Raw genomic sequence first — 23,073 nt, forward strand, 5'->3', positions numbered from 1 at the left:
GTAATATTGTCAGGATATTCATTCTTATAAGCTATTAGGAGTCATTCCATGCTGAGGTTATATAACGTTAGATTAGCATAATACAGCATTTGGCGTTCTAAACTGCTTATACTATTTTGCGCTATCTTTAAAGATGTTAAATTACTGAGCTCCTGTATTTTAATAACATAAAAATAAACGAATTGGGCTGGATCCTATGACTTCCTTTTGCTAAACGAGGAGTCCAGAGAAGAAGACTTCCCACTTTGTGGAAGGGAATCACAGGATTCAACCCTGTTATAATTTACGTACTCCACCTCATTAGCTCTAAAATAGCTAAGTTTACACTAAAAGTTTACATATATTAAACTGGAAGTGAGTGGAACCCGTGCCCCCCCCCCCCCAATTCGGAATGGCAACATTTTCTGATCTGTTTCAGAAAGAGTTGGTATATTTCAACATGCTTCCCTGTTAGTACTCTGCTGTTTCAAGCTTTCCCCAAAGCCCATTTCCTTTTTCCCTTCCCTTTCTGAAGCATATCTTGTAAGAGGGAGAACTGAGAAATCAGCTGTGGTGATGACTCCCCATCCCAACACGAGTCTGCCCTATCTCCGATGGGATCTGGACACCTCCCAGTCTCTCCTGCCCTCCTATCTTTCCCCAACCGTAACTTCCAGCAGCAATGAACAGTAACAGTTGATGTGCAGGGCTTTGATTAGGCCCTAATATGATTTCCTGGGGCTTTGATTAGGCCCTATATCCTTAAAAACCTGAAGTGCCCATCCCTTAGGAATGGTAGTTTTCCAAGACTAGCTTGGATAGTGGGAAAGCTGAGCTATAAAATGAACAAGTTGCTCTGCACATTATTGCACAATTATTCTTGAAGGACCTGAAAGACAGTATTACCATGCTAACATTTAAAATTGTCACAAATAGTAAAAAAAAATCATTGTTGGTGTTAGATGACTAGCTGCAAAGAATCTCAGTCCAGGGATATGTTTCCCAAAGCACTTTTGAAAACCACCTGGGTCACAAGAACCTTCACCGATCCTATGATTTGCTCCTCCCATTTCCTACAAGACGGCCTTCCTTCATCCGATACAAACTTCTACCTGTCAGCAGGTACACACCGAAGCACTTCCTGGGTTCACTTCAGAATCAATACCTCACCTTCACTCTAGTTCCTGTCTTTCATCCAGTCTCAGGCTCGTCCTACAGAGCCATGCAGAACCATTTTCTGCTCCTGACTGATTGACTGATTGATTACATCTATAAATCCTCTCCACCTCGTATCTTGGAAGAACTATCATAAAGCCCAGTATGTAACCCCATGTGTCCATTAGGTGCCTTGGCCTGGCTCTCTCACTTAGAACCACCTAAAACCAACCTTGACTACAGCTTAAAATTGGTCATGTTTTTGACCAATACGCTGAAAAAAACCCTCTATAAAATAAACTTGAATTGCAATGCAAATAAGATTATTGTCTTTCATTTATTACACTTATACACAAGCCTACAGGAGATTTCCCAGGCGGTTCTCATTCCAGGCACTTACCAGACCCAGTTCTGCTTAACTTCAAGCAAGGCTACTACACCGCCATCTGCCCCCAAAACATACCCGGAATTGCTAAGATTGCTCACAGCCAGAGGGGTGGTGTTCACAGGCTTAGTTTACAAGAACCAAGAATAGGCAGCTTTGTAGAAAGTATTAAAACTTGCCGTCTTCATGCCGGAGATACTGGTTTCCTCCTCTGTCTCTGGCCAAGGACCATGCTTCACCTTCATCGCTTTCACAGAACTCCACCATGCTGTTCTTATCCATCTGCACCCACGTCCCTTCGGAATTAGTCACCTGGGACATACACAGGAAAAAAGCACATTCAAGTTATTTTTAAAATCATCCATCAACGAGATGCAGCAGCATGCTTCCATATGTGAAAAACAGCCTCTTTCCCATCAACAAAAGGTATTCGTCAAGATAAGCGTCAAAGAATCAAGACAGAATAAGAACTGTTTGCATTTCTAGTACATTTATGATCAATAGTGTTTTCAGCATGCTTTATTGGATTATACCAAGGACAAGAAAAGAATATCCAGTCTTTAGATCACATAGACAGCCCCCAATTAACATGCAGTATTTGCTACCCAATAGTATGCAAGGGTTGGATTTTTGGAAGCCTGCTGAAACAGGAACTATGTTCTCAACATTCACAAAGTTGCTATTTTGTCCTGTTTGGAAAAAAATAATAGCATGACACACTACATCCTCAAGCCCATAGCAGTAGAGCACCAAACCCTGAGCGCTAGAAGCAACAGCTGAATTAATACCAAGAAAGAAGATAATCTTTGAGCTCTGTTGCATTCCCAGAAATAATTCAATTAACAAATTCTGAAATATACAATTAAACATATGAGACCATTCTCTGATGAATCAACAATATTCTAGAAACACATGTACGAGAAAGTTAATGCCAGTTAATGAAATACAATAATCAAGACAAAACTGATTTCCATAAATATTTACAACATAAAACCAACCTTTGAAGAGTTAACATTTAGCAACCCAGGATGGAAAAGCAAACCTTGCGTAGCACAGCTGCTTTTCTTATGATTATTAAACCCAGTATCTATGAAGACAATAACTGAAGCTACAAGGATCCATACCTCGCCCACTGCCTTGACTTTGTTTCCCAGAACTAACATTCCAATTGGGATACCTCTAAGGTTGGGACAGCTTCTGACGTTGTGACCTGAGGGGCCAGTCTTCACTACCTTATACACTCCAGGCCCACCACGAAGGAACGGCATATCTGGTGGCTCCTGCATTACCGCTTCCTGAGGGCAGTGTGAGTTTAGGTCTTTGAAAAAGTCATCTGCATTAGATCTAGACTCCTGAAAATTTTAGAACAAAAAAAAAATCAAAAAACAAAAGAAACCCTGTTAATAATGCCTTTCCACTTTTCCGCTAAGCCCACCTCTTCATTAAAGCTGCAACAACTGAAGTCTAACAACTTCCCCCAAATCGGTCAGAACATTTATTCAACTGTAGGTTAAACCCTTATTATGTTTTTCACCAGTCTATAAAAAGTGTACTGCAAGTTCTATGCTTGTAACTTAATCTAAGGCATGGTGTGCCTAGTTCATATTAGTTCTATGGTGTAAAGGAAGAGAGGACTTTAGCTTCTCGACCATACCAGAGTCCTAACTTGAAATGGCGACTGGGTACGGCGGGAGTATTTGCCCCATTAGGGCTCCATGAGCACTGATGGGCAACAGCTGATTTTCTCCAACGGGGTAAAAAGCACACCCTGGGGTAATTTCAGGTCAGGAAAACAGCACGTGAGGAAAAGCTGAAGTCTTCTTTCCTTGTGTGTTATGGTCCTAATCCAAATTAGGCTTGCGAGTGGCCTAGATTAAGTTCCTGACACAGAAATTTCAATACAGATTTGATTGTGCAGACTTGAGGAAAAGGAACATGTAGTCAGGTCCCTTAACTTCAGGTCTCACTGAAATACTACTGAACACAAAATATGAATGCTTGTAAAAGAAGTACTGTTTGCAGAACGAAAACGCGGAAATGTCAAACAAGCAGTTCTCCACATCACCATTACACAAAAGGGCACACAAAGACTATGACCTAGTAATAGAATTACTCATGCAAGAGAACGTAAGAATGGAAGGGAGACACAACATACAAATACGATGGGTGGAAAGATTTAATATCAAAGCCAGCTTTAAAAAAAAATTCAGAACTAAACGTTCCTAAAGAATTCTAAGACTTTGTGAACAGATACTGTTGCCAGATCAGCAAGGAGCTTTGGATGTTTGAATGAGTGTTTTCAAACTAAGTTCCAGGGAAGCCTCAAGTTCCTCAAGAGCTTATTAGGCATTCTTGAATGAGAAGATCCGTAATGATGGATAATCTCCCTGTGACAACTTCTCCATCCCTAACGAGATTCCCCCCCGCAGTGTGCAGCCGCAGGGAAGTGTTCGGTATATTCCAAAATACCTCTCAGGACCAAATCAGGCATGACAAAGATTGCAACCTACAACATACCCTGTCGTCTCTGGAAATACACAGAAATTCTATGGCAGGGATGTCGACGTAGAAAAAGCTTCCTGACCACAGCAAGTGTGAAAACCGCTGGTTGAAATGTACAGCTGTCACATACCACATGCCAAAAATACTGGTGCACAAGAGACTGATCCTGACAGATGGAAACTCACCTGAGGGAGAAAAGGTTTGGAAGTCCAGGAAAATAAGTCCAAATCCCTGACTCCTTGGCTAGCATTAAAGATATTCTATGTAAAGTTTAAGACAGATAAATATCAAAAGGGAATTGGAATATCAAGACATCAGCAGAAGAAATTTAAAGAAATTAGAGCGCGCTTTTTCTCGCATCTTTGTTAAGAGATTCATTTCTTTTTTCCAAAAATATTATTAAAATTAATACATAGCCCACATTTCATCATGGAAAATTCTGCTGAACACAAAAAGCTCTAAACGATGTAGTGTGTCATGCCATTCACTGAACTGAAAATACTTTTATAAAGCTTATCACATTTTGTGCAAGGTGATCCCCATTCTTCTGTCTGAACGAGGACACCAGTCCTATCACAGCCAGATTTGTTTTATGAAAGACAGTCTGCTACTTTGTGAATATTTTTTAAAGCGATGAAAAAGACTTTCAGCCACCTATTCAAACTGGAAAAATTCAGAATGGGATGAGCAATCCTCAGGGAACTTTGGAAAGCATGTTAACGCCATACATCTCAATCATATTAAAAAATTACAGCCACATATGAAATAGAGTGCTAGAGTTCGTGTGATTTTTAGAAATAAGCATTTAACCACATTGTGAAATATGAAAAATGATGTGCTCTTTAAAAGTACAATGATTTTGGTAATTTGCTATGGGTTCAATGGAGTCCATTGTATTTCAAAAATGAAAAATGCCCAAGTTTTCGAACTAGGAAAGTAAAAAAATTCAATAGCTTTGGACTATACACACTTTGGGATATTAGAAACAACTTTCTGATTATTAGAGACAATACAGAAGGGTTAGAGCGGGCAGAATTGTTCTATTCCGCAAAAAGCATTAGAGGAATATTTTAGAGCGGATTTTTAGAAAGAGGTGCAAGAACGCATCCCCAGAGGTTTCAAACATGTTGGGGCCATCTGAGGTACTTGCTGATGAGGGAAAGACTCACAGCACTCGCTTCGAAGCACAGTCCTTTACTATTGCACCAGTGTTGAGTTTTGCTTAGATATGCCATTTTCTAACCTTATTATTGAGGGGTGAAGTTAAATTTAAACAAATGGAGGGAAAAAATATTAAGAAGTTTTAAAAAGCCATTCCAACACTTAGAAATTTGCCATTTCACGTACTTGCAACGACACGTCTTTAGTTCATATATTATTTTTATCCAAATATATAATCTGGGGCTAAAAATTTGACTAATTCAGTTTAGTTGTTGTGGATTTGCCAGGCTGTATAGCCGTGGTCTTGGCATTGTAGTTCCTGACGTTTCGCCAGCAGCTGTGGCTGGCATCTTCAGAGGGGTAGCACCAAAAGACAGAGATCTCTCTGAAGATGCCAGCCACAGCTGCTGGCGAAACGTCAGGAACTACAATGCCAAGACCACGGCAATACAGCCCGGAAAACCCACAACAACCATCATTCTCTGGCCGTGAAAGCCTTCGACAATAAATTCAGTTTAGGTTTGTAAACAAGTATGTAAAACAGTCCAGAACATCCGTGTTGGATGGGTGCCAGAGAGCTGTGCCTTTCTGCTCTCATTCCTTACTACTATGCATTGTCTCTCACTATTGTGGGATTCAACATGACAAAAAAAGACTTCAGTTGGAAAGTAAAAAATCAGAATCCGTTCCCACTACAAGCAGACACAAACTTCCTGCTTCCGCAGAGAGCTGTTTGATCCCTGGTCTTTAACGTGTAATAGATCCAGTATTCGTAAACAAAACAGGTGGCTGATGCCCTTGTTGTTCAAATGAGACAATGGCATAAATTCTGCACACATCTAAACAATTGACGTTATGAGTAAGTAATATCAAATTTAGATTCAATGGCAAAATGAAATAACAGGTTCCATTGCAGACTTCCCACACAAAACAACTTCGAAATATTTTTTTCTGCAGTGCTCTTTCAAACATGTTATTTTGTGAGATATGAATTATATAAAAAGCAATGATGATGAAATTAGCCAATGAGGCGTGGAGATTGTGCAACACTGCATAGAGAAAAGCAATGTGTTTATTCTCTCTCTCTTTCTTTTGGAAACTTAAGTGCTTAGTGTTCTTCTGGCATTCTCTGCCACTGATATGCAAGCTTTTATCATAACAAAAAGCTTCTAATATGGAACTGACAATTGAACCAGTGAGCAAACCAGCTGTTATTTCCCATTTATTAGTACAAATCAATTTGGCATCAATTTCTACTTCTTTGTGAACCATCAGCCAGAAATACGTTAATTCTTTTAGAGTCTAAGCAATTCTGGCCATAATTATACCTCCATTTTTGCTAAATTTACAGTGTAATCCTAATCAGAGTTACTCCAATTTAAACCCATTTGAAATAGGAGGGCTTAGACTGGATTAACTTGGTTTGGGATTGCACTGTGATTTTTGTATACATCGACATGGTAAAGTTTTATTTTTATTCAGAAACCAGACTAGAGAGACTCTTTTTGTTGCCTGAGTTTCCAAAGGTGTATAAAGCTCCTGAACAACAAAACGTTATTTTGTCTTGTTTTTCATGACACCTGCAGTTTATTTCCCCCCCATCACAATTCAATACATGTTGCCTGAAGTATGCAAGTTTTTAAGGAAGAAATCTCAATTCAGAAAGAATTGTGGGCTCTCTCAGCTTTCTTTTCCCGCTGAACTGCCAGAAGAAAGCAACACTGGATTCAAGCTATACCACATTGATTGCACCCGAATATGGAATGTGACATTTCTGTCAATGGCTGATTCCGCACACGTTGGATAACGCACTTTCAATGCACATTATCAATTGTTTGAGGCGGATTTTTTGTTCCGCACACAAAAAAATCTGTTCCAAATGATATATAAAGAGGGTTGGAAGTGCATTATCCAACGTGTGCGGAATCACTCAATGTCAAAGGGCAGTGAGGAATGCCAGAAGATGGGCACATACATCTACAAGGCTCTTCCCAGACTGATATTTCTCCTTGGTAAGTCTGGTCATGGCAGACAACCTACCTAATAAGGAAGCTCAACAAGGAAACTAATCAAGCTGTCTGGGAAGTTAATCTGTCCTTTCCTTTGTTGAGTACTGGATTACCCAGAAATTAGTTTGGTATATTACCATAAATGCGGAATATATATATTAAGGGACAGCTTAAACTAGAACAACTTTCACAAGTGCTTTCCTCAAAGGGATAAAAGATTAATGATACTCCAGCTGGTGCAGAATGCTGCAGCTTGGCTATTATTGGGAGAACTAGAAGAACCATGAAAATGACTCCCATTCTGCAGCCATTTTATTGGCTTCCTATCAGTTAACGAGCCCAATTCAAGGTACTGGCTCTCATCTACAAAGCTCTTCACAGCCTTGGTCCAGCATATCTACAGGACTGCCTCTCTCCCTATATTCCCCCACGGCAACTTCGCTCTTCTGAACAGGGCCTTCTGCAGGTGCCACCCAGCATATGGGCAAAATCAACAGCTGCCCATACACGGGCATACTTGTTGGTGGCCCCCACTGTATCGCATGGACTACCTGAGGAGGATAGGAAAGCTCCCACTCTTCTGTAAACTATACAAAACGGAATTGTTCAAAGGACAATTTGCTTAGATGGGAAGGCTGGACTGTAAGGATCTCAAGAAATCCATCTGTAAAGGGATAAGGAGGGACCAGACTTCACTATTGCTGCAAAGAGTGAAGGACTACAGACTTCACTACTATTGCTATAAGTATGATCTCACTGGGTAGTTCCTATGTTGTTTAATATATCATAGTGGAACTTGCTTATGCTCTGTTCCAACACTCTTAAATCTTTCTTTTTCTTTACATTTTGCAAAATTGCATATATTACATGTATATTACATGTATCTTGAAATGTCTTTGATAATTCGCCTTGAGTCTCAGTGAGAAAGGCAGACTATAAATGACGTAAATAAGTAAAATAAATAACTACTGTCTTGTGGACAAGACTGAAAGATTTGAAAACACATGCAAGTAAGTGACCACAATCCAATAATAAAACGGTATGATATAAGCTATGGCTGTAGTGAGGGAAACCAAGTAAGAACCAGGAAGAGGGACTACGGTAAGAGGGAAGACTCTGCATGCAGTCCAGACGATAAAGCAAACCCTCACACCCAAAGAGCGAAGTGTAGTAGCCGAGAAGAACAAACAAAGGAAACCTTTACAGCCTGTCTAGACAAAATAAGCTAGCTCAAACAGCTTTATCGCAAGCTAGCCACATCAAAAGCACCACATATCAAAATACTCAGGCGTGATGTACTTGATCACACATAAAAAGTGACCTGAAATCACCCCACCCAGGATCTCCAATATCTCTTGTAACAGTTAAAATAAGAAAATTAAGGAACTTTAAAAGCTCCAGATCAACAAACAATACTTTGAATTTACGACAAGTTCAAGAATGTATTGGGGCCAAAATGAATGAACAAAATCTAGACTTTAGCACTAATAGTTTTCCATGGAATGCTTTTAGAAGACACTCGTCTTAGCACAATGTTTAAAATATATTCTTATGCACATTGGATCCAGCACAGCATTTCCACAGGTGCAAGAACTTCCGCCCAAGGAACGTGACTTTCATGACAGCAGGGAACAGTCTGAAATGTCACCCCCCGAAGCTGGTCCGAGGCGTCCTCCTCTCCCTCAGGAGCATGATTCTATGTGGAGTTGGAGCTGCAAAAGCTGCATTCTGCCCACAGAAATGACTGCACTGGATCCAACCCTTGTGTATTAAACTAAGTATTACTCTTCTCATAAACAAGATTCAAGGAGTGTTATTCCCTGTACAAATTTGATTCTACTAGATGGTTACCCATGCCCTGTCATGTATAAGACAGTATTTTTGGAACTATTAAATTATCCGACAATATTTATTTAACATATAAAATGCTTCATTATTTCTAAAACAACAAAAAGTTTTTACATTACTTAGCTTTACAATAAAAAACAAAAGGAGGCAGATGCCTGACAGCTGCGCTCAGATTATTCAGTGCAAAATCTTTAGCCCAACTTACATACGACGCGTTGCTTAGTATTAAATCTAACTGTTCCCCAATGGAAATAACACAATCAAAATTCCTGAGAGGAATATTTCAGGTCCCCGTCAGCGTCACAAATGCCGCAATCCGACTCGACACAGGTCTGACAACTGTGGAGGCCAGATTATGGATCATAGCAATATTACACTGGTTAAAGCTAATTTTCTTTCCCATAGGCCTTATCAGTTTAATGTTAACTGACTCTAGTACTCCATCTTGGGCCAGAATGCTAGATAGGAAATTAGCCTCTTGCGGTCTATTGCAACAATTATTGCTTAGTACGGGTTATGATCAAGCAAAAAGACTTATTAAGCAGAGAATACTTGAGGTTGAGAGGCAACATGACATAAACAGAGTCAAAAAGTTCCATTTTGATTCAGATACCCTGAACAGACTAACACCTAAGCCTTATCTTTACAACTTGGCCAATCAGGAAGTCAGGACAGCCTTCATGTTAATGTGATGGGATGCTTTGCCCTCCGCTGTACTTGAAGGCAGATACAAAAGAATTCCGATAGAAAAACGCCTGTGCCCCTGCGCTGATGGGAAAACAGAATCTTTAGAACATGTTATTTTTTAGTGTTAAGATGTACAATCAGATCCGAGAAGTCTATATAATGCCTACACTTGCAGCGTGCCCAGGAGGACAAAGAACTCTTCTTCTTTCGAAAATGCTGTCGGATAAGAAACAGGATGTAACATACAAGGTTACTAAATTCAGATGGTTGGCAATGAAGAGCAGGGGATATTATACTACTATCTAAAGGGAGTTTTCTTAATTCTGTTTTTATGCTGTATTAGGTTTTAAAATAATTTTAATGTGATATTTTACTATACTGTTTTATTGATCCATAGGTTTTACTATGTATTGTATCTCGCTTGCTGGTCTATGACCGTAATAGTAATAATAAATTTGGACTACGCTCATGTCTGTATTCAGAATTAATGGGACTGAATTTGTTCTCAAGTATCGCTGACTTAGCTCAACAGTATTACTTGCTGTTAATGTTTTTTTCCTCAGACAGCAGGCTTCAAATGAGGAGGTCCAGTATTTCAGCCCTGAGGAGTAAGCTAGTTACATACTGGGCATTTGGATATATCATGAGGATACAGTGATCATCTGACTGTGCCTTTTCACTCTCGTACTTCTTGATAAATGTTTTTTTGCATCATAAATTTCTCCCACACTCACTATCACAATTTGCCTCAACCCAATGATGTTCATGCAATTCCAAAAAACCCCTCTGGGCCAACGGCAAAGAGAATACTTTCAGGTAAGGTGCTTTCCCCCCCCCCTCTGTGTGATTTAGCCATTCTGGCAGCGGGGGGGGGGGGAGAGGCAGCTCATGGTCAAAGAGTTCTATAAATTCCTATAACTGCCATGCACATTTCCCCATGTGGCCACAAATTATTTTCCAAATATTGACAGGCAAATCTGAGAGATGAGGGGATACTAAACAGCATTAATCCATAATTTAGGGACTTTGCTGATAAGGAAATATTGGATTGGCTCCCATGAATCTGGACCACTGGTAGAGCAACATTCTCCAGTGGAAGGAGCCTTCTTCAGACACAAGATGCTTGGAAGAGTTCCGCTGATTACGGCCGTTTTCACACTGCTTACCAGCCACAGAACATCGCACTGAGCTCCCGGAACGACAGCATCTTCCTGGTGCGATTTCCGTTCTCGCACGAAATCACGCCAGGAAGATGCTGTCATTCCGGGAGCTTGGCGTGATGTTCCATGGCTGGTAAGCAGTGTGAAAACAGCCTACCATGGCAAATTTAAACATTTGCCTAATACCCCCACTGAAACAGGAACGGCTTCAGAATGCTTACCTTTGGACAGATTGTGTGGATTATTTAACAGTATTGCAGGAATAATTACATCTTGCTTGTGCTATCAACAAATTTTTATCTGAAGAGAAACCTGTGCTTTACATTATTGCAGTAATAAACAAACCTTTGTGTTTAAAATAAATTTCAGTGTTAGAATAGTTCATTTAAATGTTTACTACAGTTATTAAACATTTCTGTACATTGCACTTGTATGTGCGTTAAATTTAACAGTTTCAGTAGTTCCAAAAACACTGTTCTGAACACCAAGGGGCATCAGTATGAATGTGAGATACAATTTAATAACAGCTATAGGATATCTCAAATCTTTTCTTGGAAAAGTAGGTAGTTTTATACAGTCAAATGTCCATAAAATGTATGGTAAATGGTTTTATTAAGAGAAGCGGTATCTAAAATCATTTCTTGGAAAAAATATGCTTCACAATAATTTACCCTCAAACCATCAATAACCTGACTCATCAAATCAAAAGGGTTGCCCCAGGGGCAAAGTCACGCTGAAGCCTGAGAAGGCAGCATAACACAAGCCTCGGTTGACTCATCCCATGGGGGCAGCACAGCAAAGGTTCCTCAACCCTGTCCGACAGACTCAGCAAAACTCTTTACAACAGCAAGAAACAGATTTCCTATCAGCAGCTGAAGTGCACCTTATCTACACGCCTTTCATAACAGTAACAGAAATACGCCTTTCATAACAGTAAAAGAAAGTTACACGCCCAGCTGTGTAACTTTCCCCCCCGCTCTGGCCAGTTTAAATAAAAGAGACATCTATAAAATGTATCATATATGGTATGATTAAATCTGTGCTTGCTTTCAAGTCTATAATATTAGCCTAGCTATTAAGTATCACGTACATTATTATTAAGCTGGAAAGCTGACCTTTTTTTTAAAAAGCTACTGATTTTTCTCCAGCTTTGTCCTAGGTATCACAGAAAAGCAATTGACTCACCTGTATGCCACCTCCTGAAGAAGCATATAGTTTCCATACTTTCATGTGCTGCACTGTATTTTTCCCTTAAGAAAAACCTTATTTCTATGCAGCAACAACTTCTGGATTGCAACCTTGCTGTTCTGTTATAGCACCTTTGTCTATCTGCATATGCATTTGAACGTGCAACACTTTCTGTATGATCTCTACATACAAAAGGTGCATAGGGCTGCTTGTCTCTCTCTCTGACGGTGCTCCTTCTCAACATCTCTCGCCCTGCCTTCAATTCATTATTCATATGCCACCACCTGCTTCAACACTGAGTCTTCTCCATAAGTCAACCATGTGGCCGAGGCAAAGTATCTCTCACCAATTTCACCTTAACTCAAACTGTATTGACAAATGCAACTGATGTAATTACTGTTCCAGTGTGGTAACTAAGGTTCAATGCAGATGTAATTCAGCCATAGGACCAAACATTCACTCATCTTCTCATGGACAAATCCCCTCCCTCCTTGGCAGCCCTAACTATGGTTAAGGGTCACCATTGATCATGCTTAATGCTAATCAAGATTCCATCTCAGCTAAGCTTTGAAGCCATGGTTTAATATCAACAATGTAACACAGTTAAGGGATGAGCCACCTGTATGCACCAGCCCACAGATATGAGCCTCTGCAAATATTATTTTAAAAAGTTATCCTAAACACATCTCATAGGTTATGCATTTTCATTTTAAACCACTAAAATTATTAATGACTCCAAAAAGTATAAACTTCAGAAGCCATACTGGTAGGGTACCAAATTGAAAAAAAAAAAGCAAAACACACCTCCAGTAACAACATACCATTAAGTCAACATTAACCCTCTGTCAAAACTACAGAATTGGCATATTAATATTAAAAATAAATTATACTCAATGAAAGGATGCAGGTCATAGACCTCCCCCGCATTACTAAAGAGATCAGATCAAGACTGTTTCTTCTTTGGAGAAAGAGATCAACTTTAAGGCCCTTAATTCTTTCTACATCCCAACATCATCATAAGCCCTGTAATTAGTTTGTGGAAATAGTTACCCCTATGAATGGTATGAACGGAGAGTGGCAACCTTTAAAAAAAATCCTTGTCGTGACAGAGCACTAAAACATCTTTCCAAAGCACCTCTTACTTACATCAACAGGGACCAGAAGGCTCTTGCCAAGATGCTGATTAAAAGACAGACACCAGGCTTCAGTGTAACCATTCATATTGGGGACATATTTCCTTATTGTCTCATCATTCAGCCGTAGCCATACACCATCATCATTGTGGATCTATGATGAAGAAACACACACACAAGCCAGGCTACTTCGGCAGCAGAGGCTAAAAGATTGCATTTCAGGCTTAGAACAGGAGATCAACTTCAAGGCTATGCAGATTAAGACCAAAAGGGGTTGTGAAAAGCAGACCCAAGTGCCACAAGGAGGATTGTATGAAAAGACGAAGACCCTACACCACTATCACATTGTGATATGGGACACTGTTCTTAAAAACGGCTGATATATCACTGTTAAAAACTGTAATTTGACACAGCATGGCAGGTCTGAGAATCAGGCTGCTGGATTATGAAAATAATTTGTATTAAGAAGTGAAAAAGAATGACTGGAAATGTATAAAGATAACGTGTATTAGTAAACAAGCTTGGGCCATGCACTCAAATCATCGTAAGGTTTTTCATATTTATATCTGTAACAATTTGCTTTTTTTTTTTACTTACTAATTTCCCAGTTACAAAAAGCAGTGACATTTTGAGGGGGAAATTAGCATACTTTTTTACAGGAAATTTGGACAACCTAAATATCTACTTCACTTTTTCCAAAAAGCAATCTCATAGTCTGTAGCACAAATTTAAAGCAACACTGAAAGCATAATTGGCTGGTTAATATGATGCCATTTCTGTTCATCTACCTAAATATTTTAGCCAAGATCCAAAGAGCAACTGTAGTCCAAGTGCAACCAAGGACTTGTAAGCATTCAACGAGTTTTCAGGCTTTCTTCAGACCCCTCAAAACTCTAATCACTTTCAAACAGACTGGCCCTAAGCCACGGGGCTGCTGAGGAGAAACTCAAGGCCCAAACTCTGCGGCCATATGGAAACAGTTCTTTGGATATTGGCCTGTATAAATAAGTGATAATTTAACCCTGATTTCAGTTTAATGCAAGATTTAAGTTACCTCATCAATAAAAGTAATGGATCCATTGACTTTTACTATGCCTATTTGCTCACTCTGAAGGGAAGGGTGGCTACGGATACGCAGCCCTGCACTGTCCTTGGCCACAAACTTGCGAACCTAAGAGAAGCAAAGAGACAGTAAATCAGAGAAATCTGGAACAGAGTTCTTGAAAAAAATAGCATGAAAGTACAGATTAAGAAATTCCACAGCACTCAAGTGAAAGCTTCCCAGCAACTATAACCTTCCTTAAATGATAGAGAATGCTTCCAGCGTGAAAAAAAAATTAAGGCGTAGAGAAAAATAAGCTCAATTCAAACTCTCTCTCTTTTACACACGAGCGCGCACACACACAGAAATTACTTAATTCAAGAGAAAAATGTATGCCAAATAATAAATACGTACAAATGTTTATCTCAAGTCTAAAATACCAAATGATGGGACTTTTCAGAAGTACTTTTTCAGTTCTTCATACACACTGTTTTTTTAAAAAAACTATTCTATTATTATGGATTACTCTTTAAGAGCTCAATTTATATTATTTGGCTAACATTTTTATTGCCAAGAATCATTCTCATGGATCATAGAAACTGGATTCTAAATATTCTGAGGTGTAAAAACTATGCTGCAGAAACATAACTGAATAGCAAATTAGATTTATGTATATTACACTGCAGTATTACACCACAGTATAACTGCAATCATAATGCATGTAACAAGTTTTAAGTAAGGAGCAATATGACCTCTGGGTTTTATTTTAAACCCCCCCCCCCAACTCCCAAATTAGGACTGCAACATTTCACTGGCTAACCCTTTCAAGCAACTAAAATGGCTCCCCCTGATTAGAGAGGCTCTGTATTCTTAAGTTTCCATTATTTTTCATACAACTATTTGTGAATTCTGCAGAAGGCAAGTGTGACTGTGTGAAGGAAAAGAAGGAATTCCTCTTCTAAGAAGATGCTTATTGCAAATATACATTCATCTAAAAACCATATAGGATTTCTTTTTTAGAATCATTATATTTAAGCAAATGAAATATAAAAAAAGGAGTCTTTTGGCACCTTAAAAGTGACAGACCCAAAAAAAGATCAACACACATAGCTATCCCAATAATACCTAAACTTTAAACAAAAATTAACACATACACAGTAAAATGCAGTTTATTCATTTTAAAAAGGTTAATATTACAGGCATACCAAGAATGTTTTCCCCATTTAATAATGGTGTCTACTTTTTGACGCCAGGTTAAGACATTTTTGTATGGCCTAAGCTTTTGATGAAGTTCAGTGCTTTTCTTTTTAAAATTCGCCAATGTGTATGTCAACATTTATTTTTGGCTGGAAACAATACTGCGTTGTTTAGTCTACAGTTTTAATAATTTTGGTCATGAGACAACACTAGTGAGATCTTTTTTTGCTGTTACATTGTTGCTTTATCGTTTCGTTTTGTTGGCTCTGTGCTGATTTGCTATGATTTTATTAAAGTTTGCTAGTATGGCTTTCACCTTACAGCTGTAGGGGCAGGGTGGTTTATGATTTGGAGCTGGTTATTTTAACTGAGGGTTGTGTGTTATTTTGATATTTTGAAGGCCACCTTGAGCAGCTTACTGCCTCCAAGAGAGGCAGCGAATAACAGTAAATAAATAAAAACAATTAGATGGTGGTATTACAGGTTTACTGATGTATATTCATGAGCTTTCTCTGCAGAAATCTAGTGAAACTAAATTCAGGAAAAGTCAAAAGTACTGCTAAATAAACATTGTCTCTGGGACCCCCCCCCCCCCCCGTAAAAAGTTCTGCCTCTGATTTCTGCAGGGTAAGACGCAAAGAAGCAGGGCCTAAGAAGAAGAGCTGCTCTCTTAACTGGCGCACGAGATGATATGGGAGAAGCCATATGGTCCTAAGCCACTTAGAGGTTTATAAATAAGGAACAGCACTCAGGACTGTGCCTGGAAGCAAACTGGCATCCTGTTAAATTCATTTAACACGGAGGGGATGCAACCTCTGAGAGAGCCAGTTTGGTGTAGTGGATAAGAGCGCAGGACTCTAATCTGGAGAACCGGGTTTGCTTCCCCGCTCCTCCGCTTGCAGCAAGCTGGGTGACCTTGGGCTAGTCACAGCCTCTAGAAGCTTTTTCAACCCCACCCACCTCACAGGGTGATTATTGTTGTGGGGATAATTATAACATACTTTGCAAACCACTCTGAGTGGGCGTTAAGTTGTCCAGAAGGATGGTATATAAATCAAACATTATTATTATTCTTAACCTTCGTAATACCCAGCAACCAAGCTGCTGTATTTTGTACCAAGTGATTTTTGAACAGCTTTTCAAAAGTTGATCTCACACAGAGTGCGTTAGAGTAATCCATCTTGGATGAGCTCAGAGCATAGATCACATGTGTCCAGTCATACTTCCTAAGGAAAGGCTACAGCTGACATACCAGTTGAAGCATTAAAAGGCACTACGTACTACGGAAGAAACCTGCAGTTCTGATTGTAGGTATAGATCAAGTAGCACCCCCAAGCTATGAACCTGCTCTCTTTAAGGGAAATGCAACCTCTTCTAGGACAGGCTGACTACTTAATCCTGAACGGCTTTATCAACCAACAGCAAAGTCTTGTCTGGATGGAGCTTAAACAGCATGGAAGATAGGGGACAGAACAAAGATGCAGTGCACCCCCCCCCCAAAGAAAGCAACGTGGGGTGTTCTTGCCCCTAATACTTTGATCTGAGCCCCTCTTCTAAACTTATTTTATCTTTCTGGACTCTTCTCTACACAAATTTCTCCCCCCGCAACATAAAATATAAGAATCTTTTATCAGTTAACACCAAACAAGTTTTTATTTTATTTTTAACATTTAATGTCTCCGCATCTGGAGGTTCCCCTTAGTCACCACAGCTAGTAGCTATCCTTCACAAATCGATCTGTTACAGATTTCCAGAGGACTAGACACCACCCCTAAGCATTTTCCCTGACACACAGTTTCCCAACTGCACCGTGGTCCCAGTGGGAATGTTAAAAGTTTCAAGGGGATGGTATCTGGGCCGAGATATAAACCTGCTGAAGCTTGCATTGGTAACTGAGGGGTAAACTGACAGGAATAAGCTGATATGCTTTTTAAAGTGAACAAGAACAAAGGGTGTTTTTTTTTTTACCACAACTGAGGTATATATTGACACTTAACCAGAAGCTGGGGATGTTAGGTTTCAAACGGTACACACGTCCAAGGAAAAACACTCAGGCAGGTTTATAACACATAAATATAGCACTTTGTATTTATACTGCAGCAACACTGAAGCCAATGACAGCAGTGTTCTGTACCAGCCAAAAGGAACTGTGTCTTGGGGAAGGTTTAGATCTGAAAGGGACATGTTTTATCACAAGAGTTAGAGGTTGGAAATTGTGATTGAAGACAGAAAGTTTATCTTAACAGCAGTATGAATTAAAGATCTGTGGAGATATGAGGTCTTTAATTCACCCCCTGTTATCCTAACTAGAGATGGGCATGAACTGAAATATGAACCAAAATTAAGCACGAACCAGGCTGGTTCGTGGTTCGCAAACCATGGTTTGTCAGATCCCATTTCTGACTAACCACCGCGAACTTTTAGGTTGGTTCGTTTTTTGGTTCGTCACTGCAGACACCCTGGTGCTAATCAATCAGTTTCCTAGGCAACAGGGGATGGACTTCCTGCAGACCTGCTGCTGACCCGGAAGTGATGATTTTACTGACCTGGATGTGACGTTTTCACGAACCAAATGAACCAGTTTGCAAACCAGGGGCAGGTTTGTGAAAGTTTGTGGTTCGTGAAATCTGACAAACCACGAACCACATGGTTTAGTTTTTTTCCGGTTTGTGCCCATCTCTAATCCTAACCCTTCTCTCTCACTCTCAGCTTTCAACCTCTAACTCTTAACCTTTCAAAATCTAACTTAGGACAGGATAATGTTTAGTCAGATTTTCTCTCTTTCCTAGCCCACAGCTCCTATTGGCTGGTTCAAGTGCTGCTCTTGTTGTCTTCAGTTGCTGGGGTACAGTTCTGTGCTCTTCCTGTAGCACTGTAATACCCATTTCCATGGACATGTATGCTGAATTTAACAGCATCATAGTCACTGTTCCCAGCTGGTGCAACAACACCGACACACTGTACCAAGTCTTGGGTACCGCTAAGAACCAAGTCCAGAGTTACTAACCTGCACATGCCTGTAAAGACAGTGGAGGACAGAACGTAAAACTATTTTATTGGTTGTCTCAGAATATGAAAATATCTAGCCAGAATCTATATAAATTGACCGGCAGTGGCTCTCAGGTGGGTGTCTTTTCTAGAACTGCCACGGAAGATGTTTTTAGCTCAAAATGCCAGGAACTGACTCTGGGACCCTCCAAATATGTAGCTGGTGTTCCACCTCTAAATATGGCTCATTACCAAAGGAGTAGTTTAAATATATCAGCTAACACAGCTCATGCATTTACATACACTAATGCTAGTTTAACCATAAAAAGAGGATTTGAGTTCTCATACCTTGTTTGGCAGAGGCTCTGCTTTTGGTTTAACCAACTGTGTCCCTGGGGGTATCATTCCTTTGGGAGGATCTTTTACTTTGACTTCTAGTCCGGCATCTGTAAAATTAGCAAACAATTGTGAAGTAAAAACATATGCTATTTTGTTTGGTACTGTTGCTGATATAGACACATGCCTACTAGGGGGCTTTCCACATTGCTAAACAGTTATGCACTGTTTTGAAAAGATTTCATCTCTGTGCTTGGTTTTATGCTTGCTTTTTCTGCTACCATACCATATTGTACCTCTTTCATTGAGTGACCTTACTTTTGTTCATTATTGTCCTTTGCTACTGAGTATATTGTATTTTTACTTTCACTGTGTAATCTGCACAGATCTCAGTGAGAAAGGAGGAATCATCATCATCATCATCATCATCATCTGCAGAGCAGCAAGTCACCAGAATTTTGAAGTGGATGAAAGAAGAGGCACTGAACAGTCAGTCGTGGTCATAAATTGTTCTCCAACTTTAAATTCTCTCTTCAAGCTTTAGCTTGCTAAAAATTAACTTGCTAAAATTAACACATAAAAACAAGGACATCAAAAAGAAATGAATTAATGTACCTATTTCAATGCCATCAATTGTAACATGAATGGTGTAGAGACCAACTGCTCCTGGAGTCCAGTTAGCACAATAAGTACCATCATTGTTAACTCTTATTAACATGTTTTCACTTGGTCTAGGAAAAAGGAAATAATGAAAGTCACAAAAGCCCACGTATTGTTACAATGCTGACATTTAAGCCTTCAGTTAATGCTTCAAAAATCTAAATGATAAAATAACTGAAATTAAAAATCAAAGCTAGAAAATGCCATCTTCTCTACACAGGCATTTAAAATAAAGACTACCCCAACCTTTTGCCTTCTGACATGTCAGTTCTGTATTAGTTTATGCTAGCTTTAGCTAAGACCTAAGATCTGTGCAACTAAGAGCCAAATCAGAGAAGATGCTGAAAAAAATGACAAATTGTACCTTCTACTTCACCCCACCCCGGCATATTAGAAATGGCTGCTGGGGGGGCGGGGGGGGGGGGCGGAATCAGCCTAGGAAAGTGGCACTGGGAAAGGTGGTGTTTAACAGCCATAATGCATATACAAAATGCAAGAGTGAATTCAGGAGAAGAATCAGCCACAGAACTACAAGTTTGGATACAGCTTGCCAAATAAATTGAAATTGTGCGATAACTAGTTTTTCCTAGATACAGTGCTTTCTGAAGCACTGAAATCTGAACACCACTGGTAAGAAGAACTTAACTACTACAGAAGATAAAATTACGTTTACACACTAAATTTCATACAAACCTATTACCTTTTAGGTGTTGGTGAAGCAAAGCGTAATTCTTCAAAAGAATAATTTTCATATACCTGAAAGGTAAGGCAATATCAAATCGAATATGTTCTAATACCAATTAAACCAATTGTATCTTTGTTTCTCAGATCAAAAATGGGCAATGGAGTAAGCTGCTCCACTCTATTCTAAAAGGAAAGTAATTTATTGGTTAGCTGATATCGTTACTCAGCACGCATCTGTATCTGAACATTCATATAAACAGGCAGAAATTCTGGTTATTCTTGCAATTTTCATAGGCATCCAGTAAGAGATCAGTATTCAGAGTGCCTACTATACCTTCATCATTGTAATTGCAATATAACGAGCTTCTTTGACTATCATTGGTTCGTATGAAGCATCCAGTTTGGGAGAAGGGAGTCCTCCAAATGTCATATCTGTGCCAGCGGCAGCAGATGCACCTGCTGGACTGCCTGGTACTCGCTGGAGTTTTCTGGCCTGTTCTTGCTGCAAGGAAGTTTTTTTCTGGGAAACAGGAATCGCCTTGACTTCCACCTGCCAAATTTCAATAACCACAGTAAGATGATAATAAAGAAAGCAAAAAATAACCAGCAATAGCGAAATGTATCTTATTTAATTAAACTTAAATCTTATTAAATTTTAAGGTATGGAAGCTAGCCTGGTTCTCCTGAGAAACTACCCATATATTTAACAGTTAAAGAAATGCTCTAGAGGAGCCGTTGTAGCATAGTCGTTAAGCGATTAACCTGCAAACCATCACTCCGCTGAGCTGAATCCCACTACTGCCTTGAGCTCAGTAGGTGGCCTTGGATACATCATCACTCCTCTCAGCTCCAGTTCTCCAGCTGTATTGTGGCGATAATAATAAAACTTACTTTGTTTGCCGTGCTGAGTAGGGCTCTAATCTGCCTAGAAGAGCAGTATGCAAGTGTTGCTGTTTTTGCTATTATTCCAGTACCAGCCCTGAGCTCCATCTGAAGGGCAAATTGTTACCATGGGCCAAGCTGTGACCCAAACTATATAAAAACTAAGTAACAGAAGCCAGCCTTAAATTAAGAGGCACTTCAGAAAGGGACAGGTATTTTGTTTTAATTTCAACACACTTTTATGTGCCGCACATCTACAAGTTATACAGTATTACTTTAAAAGTATACTGCTAATGTCAGAGCCTTTTTAAATTCACAGACTATTACCTTCATATTGGGCACATGCACAACTTCACCATATTGGTCTTTGGTATGCACAGCAATAACAGTTGGCCAACCACATCGGATGTCATCTTTATTCAGAATCAAGGATGTTTTCTGGGGATCTGCATAGGAATCTGGCTGAAGCCACCTAAAAACCAAGTTCAATCATTTGACATTCCCTGTATCTTCACATTCCATCTTCACATCTCTTTACAAAAGAGGAGGGTCTAGAATATGACAGTTTTTGTATTACAGGAAGAAAGATAAAGCTTCCAAGGGGAAAAAGGGTCTTAGGTACTTACTTCTATAGTAAAATACAATATTTTTATCTTTTTGCAACAATGCTTGCTATACATGTGCATAAAAATAGAAGACTTCTGTCTGTTTGTACAGAAGACAACATACTTCAACCATTATGTGATTCAGGGCATACTTATATAACTATGCCCGCTTAACAAATATATATATTCAAAATTCTCAGGGATCAAAATGGCATGTACTTTCCTGCACTCTTTAAAAATTTTAAATACAAGTATACTAGAAGAAGAAAAATGCATTTTTTCCAAAGTACAGTATGTAAGTAAAGCTAGTCATAAGACAGGAAACAATCTAGAGATAAAAGCATTTGCATGCCACATTTCTCTGTTCAAAATGACCAAATAGGAAGGGGTCATGGACAGTAGCAGAATAGTTAAAGTACCTTGCGAGCCGCCCACCACTTGATCCTGGTACGCAGGAAATAAAATCCTCCAAAAATGACTGTTCATTGCTTTGTACTTGCAGCGGAAGAGTCCCTTCAAGTGCCTCCAGGATAGTCGGTGAGTGAGACAGGGCTAAACCTTTTCCCAGGATGCCAGAGTGTGATTTACAAACCTGGTCAGAGACGGTAAAAACATTAATTTGGTTTCTAAACAAATGTATCACTTTTTAAAAATAGGATAATTAATCTAATCATTTCATGTCATTTTTAAAACATACATCCGGCCTACTGAAAAGCCCCCCCCCCCCCAAAGGCTCTCAGTTACAAAATACAGTGATGCTATTACAAAGCATTGCCATTCCAAACCTGAAGGTAATAAAATAAAAATCACAAAAGAGCAGCAAACAGCTGAAACCACATTTTAAATCCCAGCACTCTATAGCTCAAAAGCCAGGCTGAAACTTATTTTCACAACCCTCCTAAAAAGCAATAAATCTAATATATCACCTCTGGGTGGAATCTTCAACAACTAGTAGCTGCCACCTCCAATTCCTCTCCAATTCCTAGAACTCAAGGTAGTTTTAACAGTCTATATCATGCTGAAGGGTTCAGGTTCACACATTGAGCCATGCATGTAAAACTTACTCTGGCTGTACAGAACCAGAATGGCATAAATAATTACGTAAAAGGAGTGTGTGCGCAAGGATAATGTGCCCAGTGGAAGGACTCTAGTTTTGATCCCCAATCCTGCTGCCCTGGAAAGATGGACAGAAAATCCAAACATGCATCTAAGTGGCTGTGTCTTTGGCCAGTGTGAAAAGCATGTGATGCAGTGGACAGAACGTCCAACTTTGCTCAGGGAGATCTAGACTGAAATCTCTGACTCTGGTTCAGTTCCTCTCTCACACACTAAGACATCTCCCAGAGTTGTTTGAGAATAGAGAGACGTGTGATATGCCTTGAGCAGCTTGGAAGACGGGCAAGCTATAAATTACATTAAAACATAATTTCCTTCTTCTGGGGTAAACAGGGGCACAAAAGTCAGGACATGCT

At 39.5% G+C, this 23,073-nt stretch overlaps 1 protein-coding gene across 1 annotated transcript in view; it reads right to left on the minus strand.

The window, feature by feature from the left end:
• MYCBP2 (MYC binding protein 2) overlaps window positions 1-23,073 on the minus strand; it is a 151,394-nt gene that overhangs the window by 55,052 nt on the left and 73,269 nt on the right. Inside the window, exons 44-53 of the mRNA XM_054975001.1 lie at window positions 22,021-22,193; window positions 21,324-21,468; window positions 20,449-20,664; window positions 20,131-20,186; window positions 19,386-19,501; window positions 18,783-18,880; window positions 14,262-14,378; window positions 13,221-13,361; window positions 2,644-2,871; window positions 1,699-1,831 (exon numbers count right to left, since the gene is read on the minus strand). Coding sequence (XP_054830976.1) covers window positions 1,699-1,831; window positions 2,644-2,871; window positions 13,221-13,361; window positions 14,262-14,378; window positions 18,783-18,880; window positions 19,386-19,501; window positions 20,131-20,186; window positions 20,449-20,664; window positions 21,324-21,468; window positions 22,021-22,193 — 1,423 coding nt within the window. The remainder of the gene's footprint in view (window positions 1-1,698; window positions 1,832-2,643; window positions 2,872-13,220; window positions 13,362-14,261; window positions 14,379-18,782; window positions 18,881-19,385; window positions 19,502-20,130; window positions 20,187-20,448; window positions 20,665-21,323; window positions 21,469-22,020; window positions 22,194-23,073) is intronic.

This window comes from Eublepharis macularius, chromosome 3 (genome assembly GCF_028583425.1).
Source record: "Eublepharis macularius isolate TG4126 chromosome 3, MPM_Emac_v1.0, whole genome shotgun sequence".
In the NCBI taxonomy this organism is placed as follows: domain Eukaryota; kingdom Metazoa; phylum Chordata; class Lepidosauria; order Squamata; family Eublepharidae; genus Eublepharis; species Eublepharis macularius.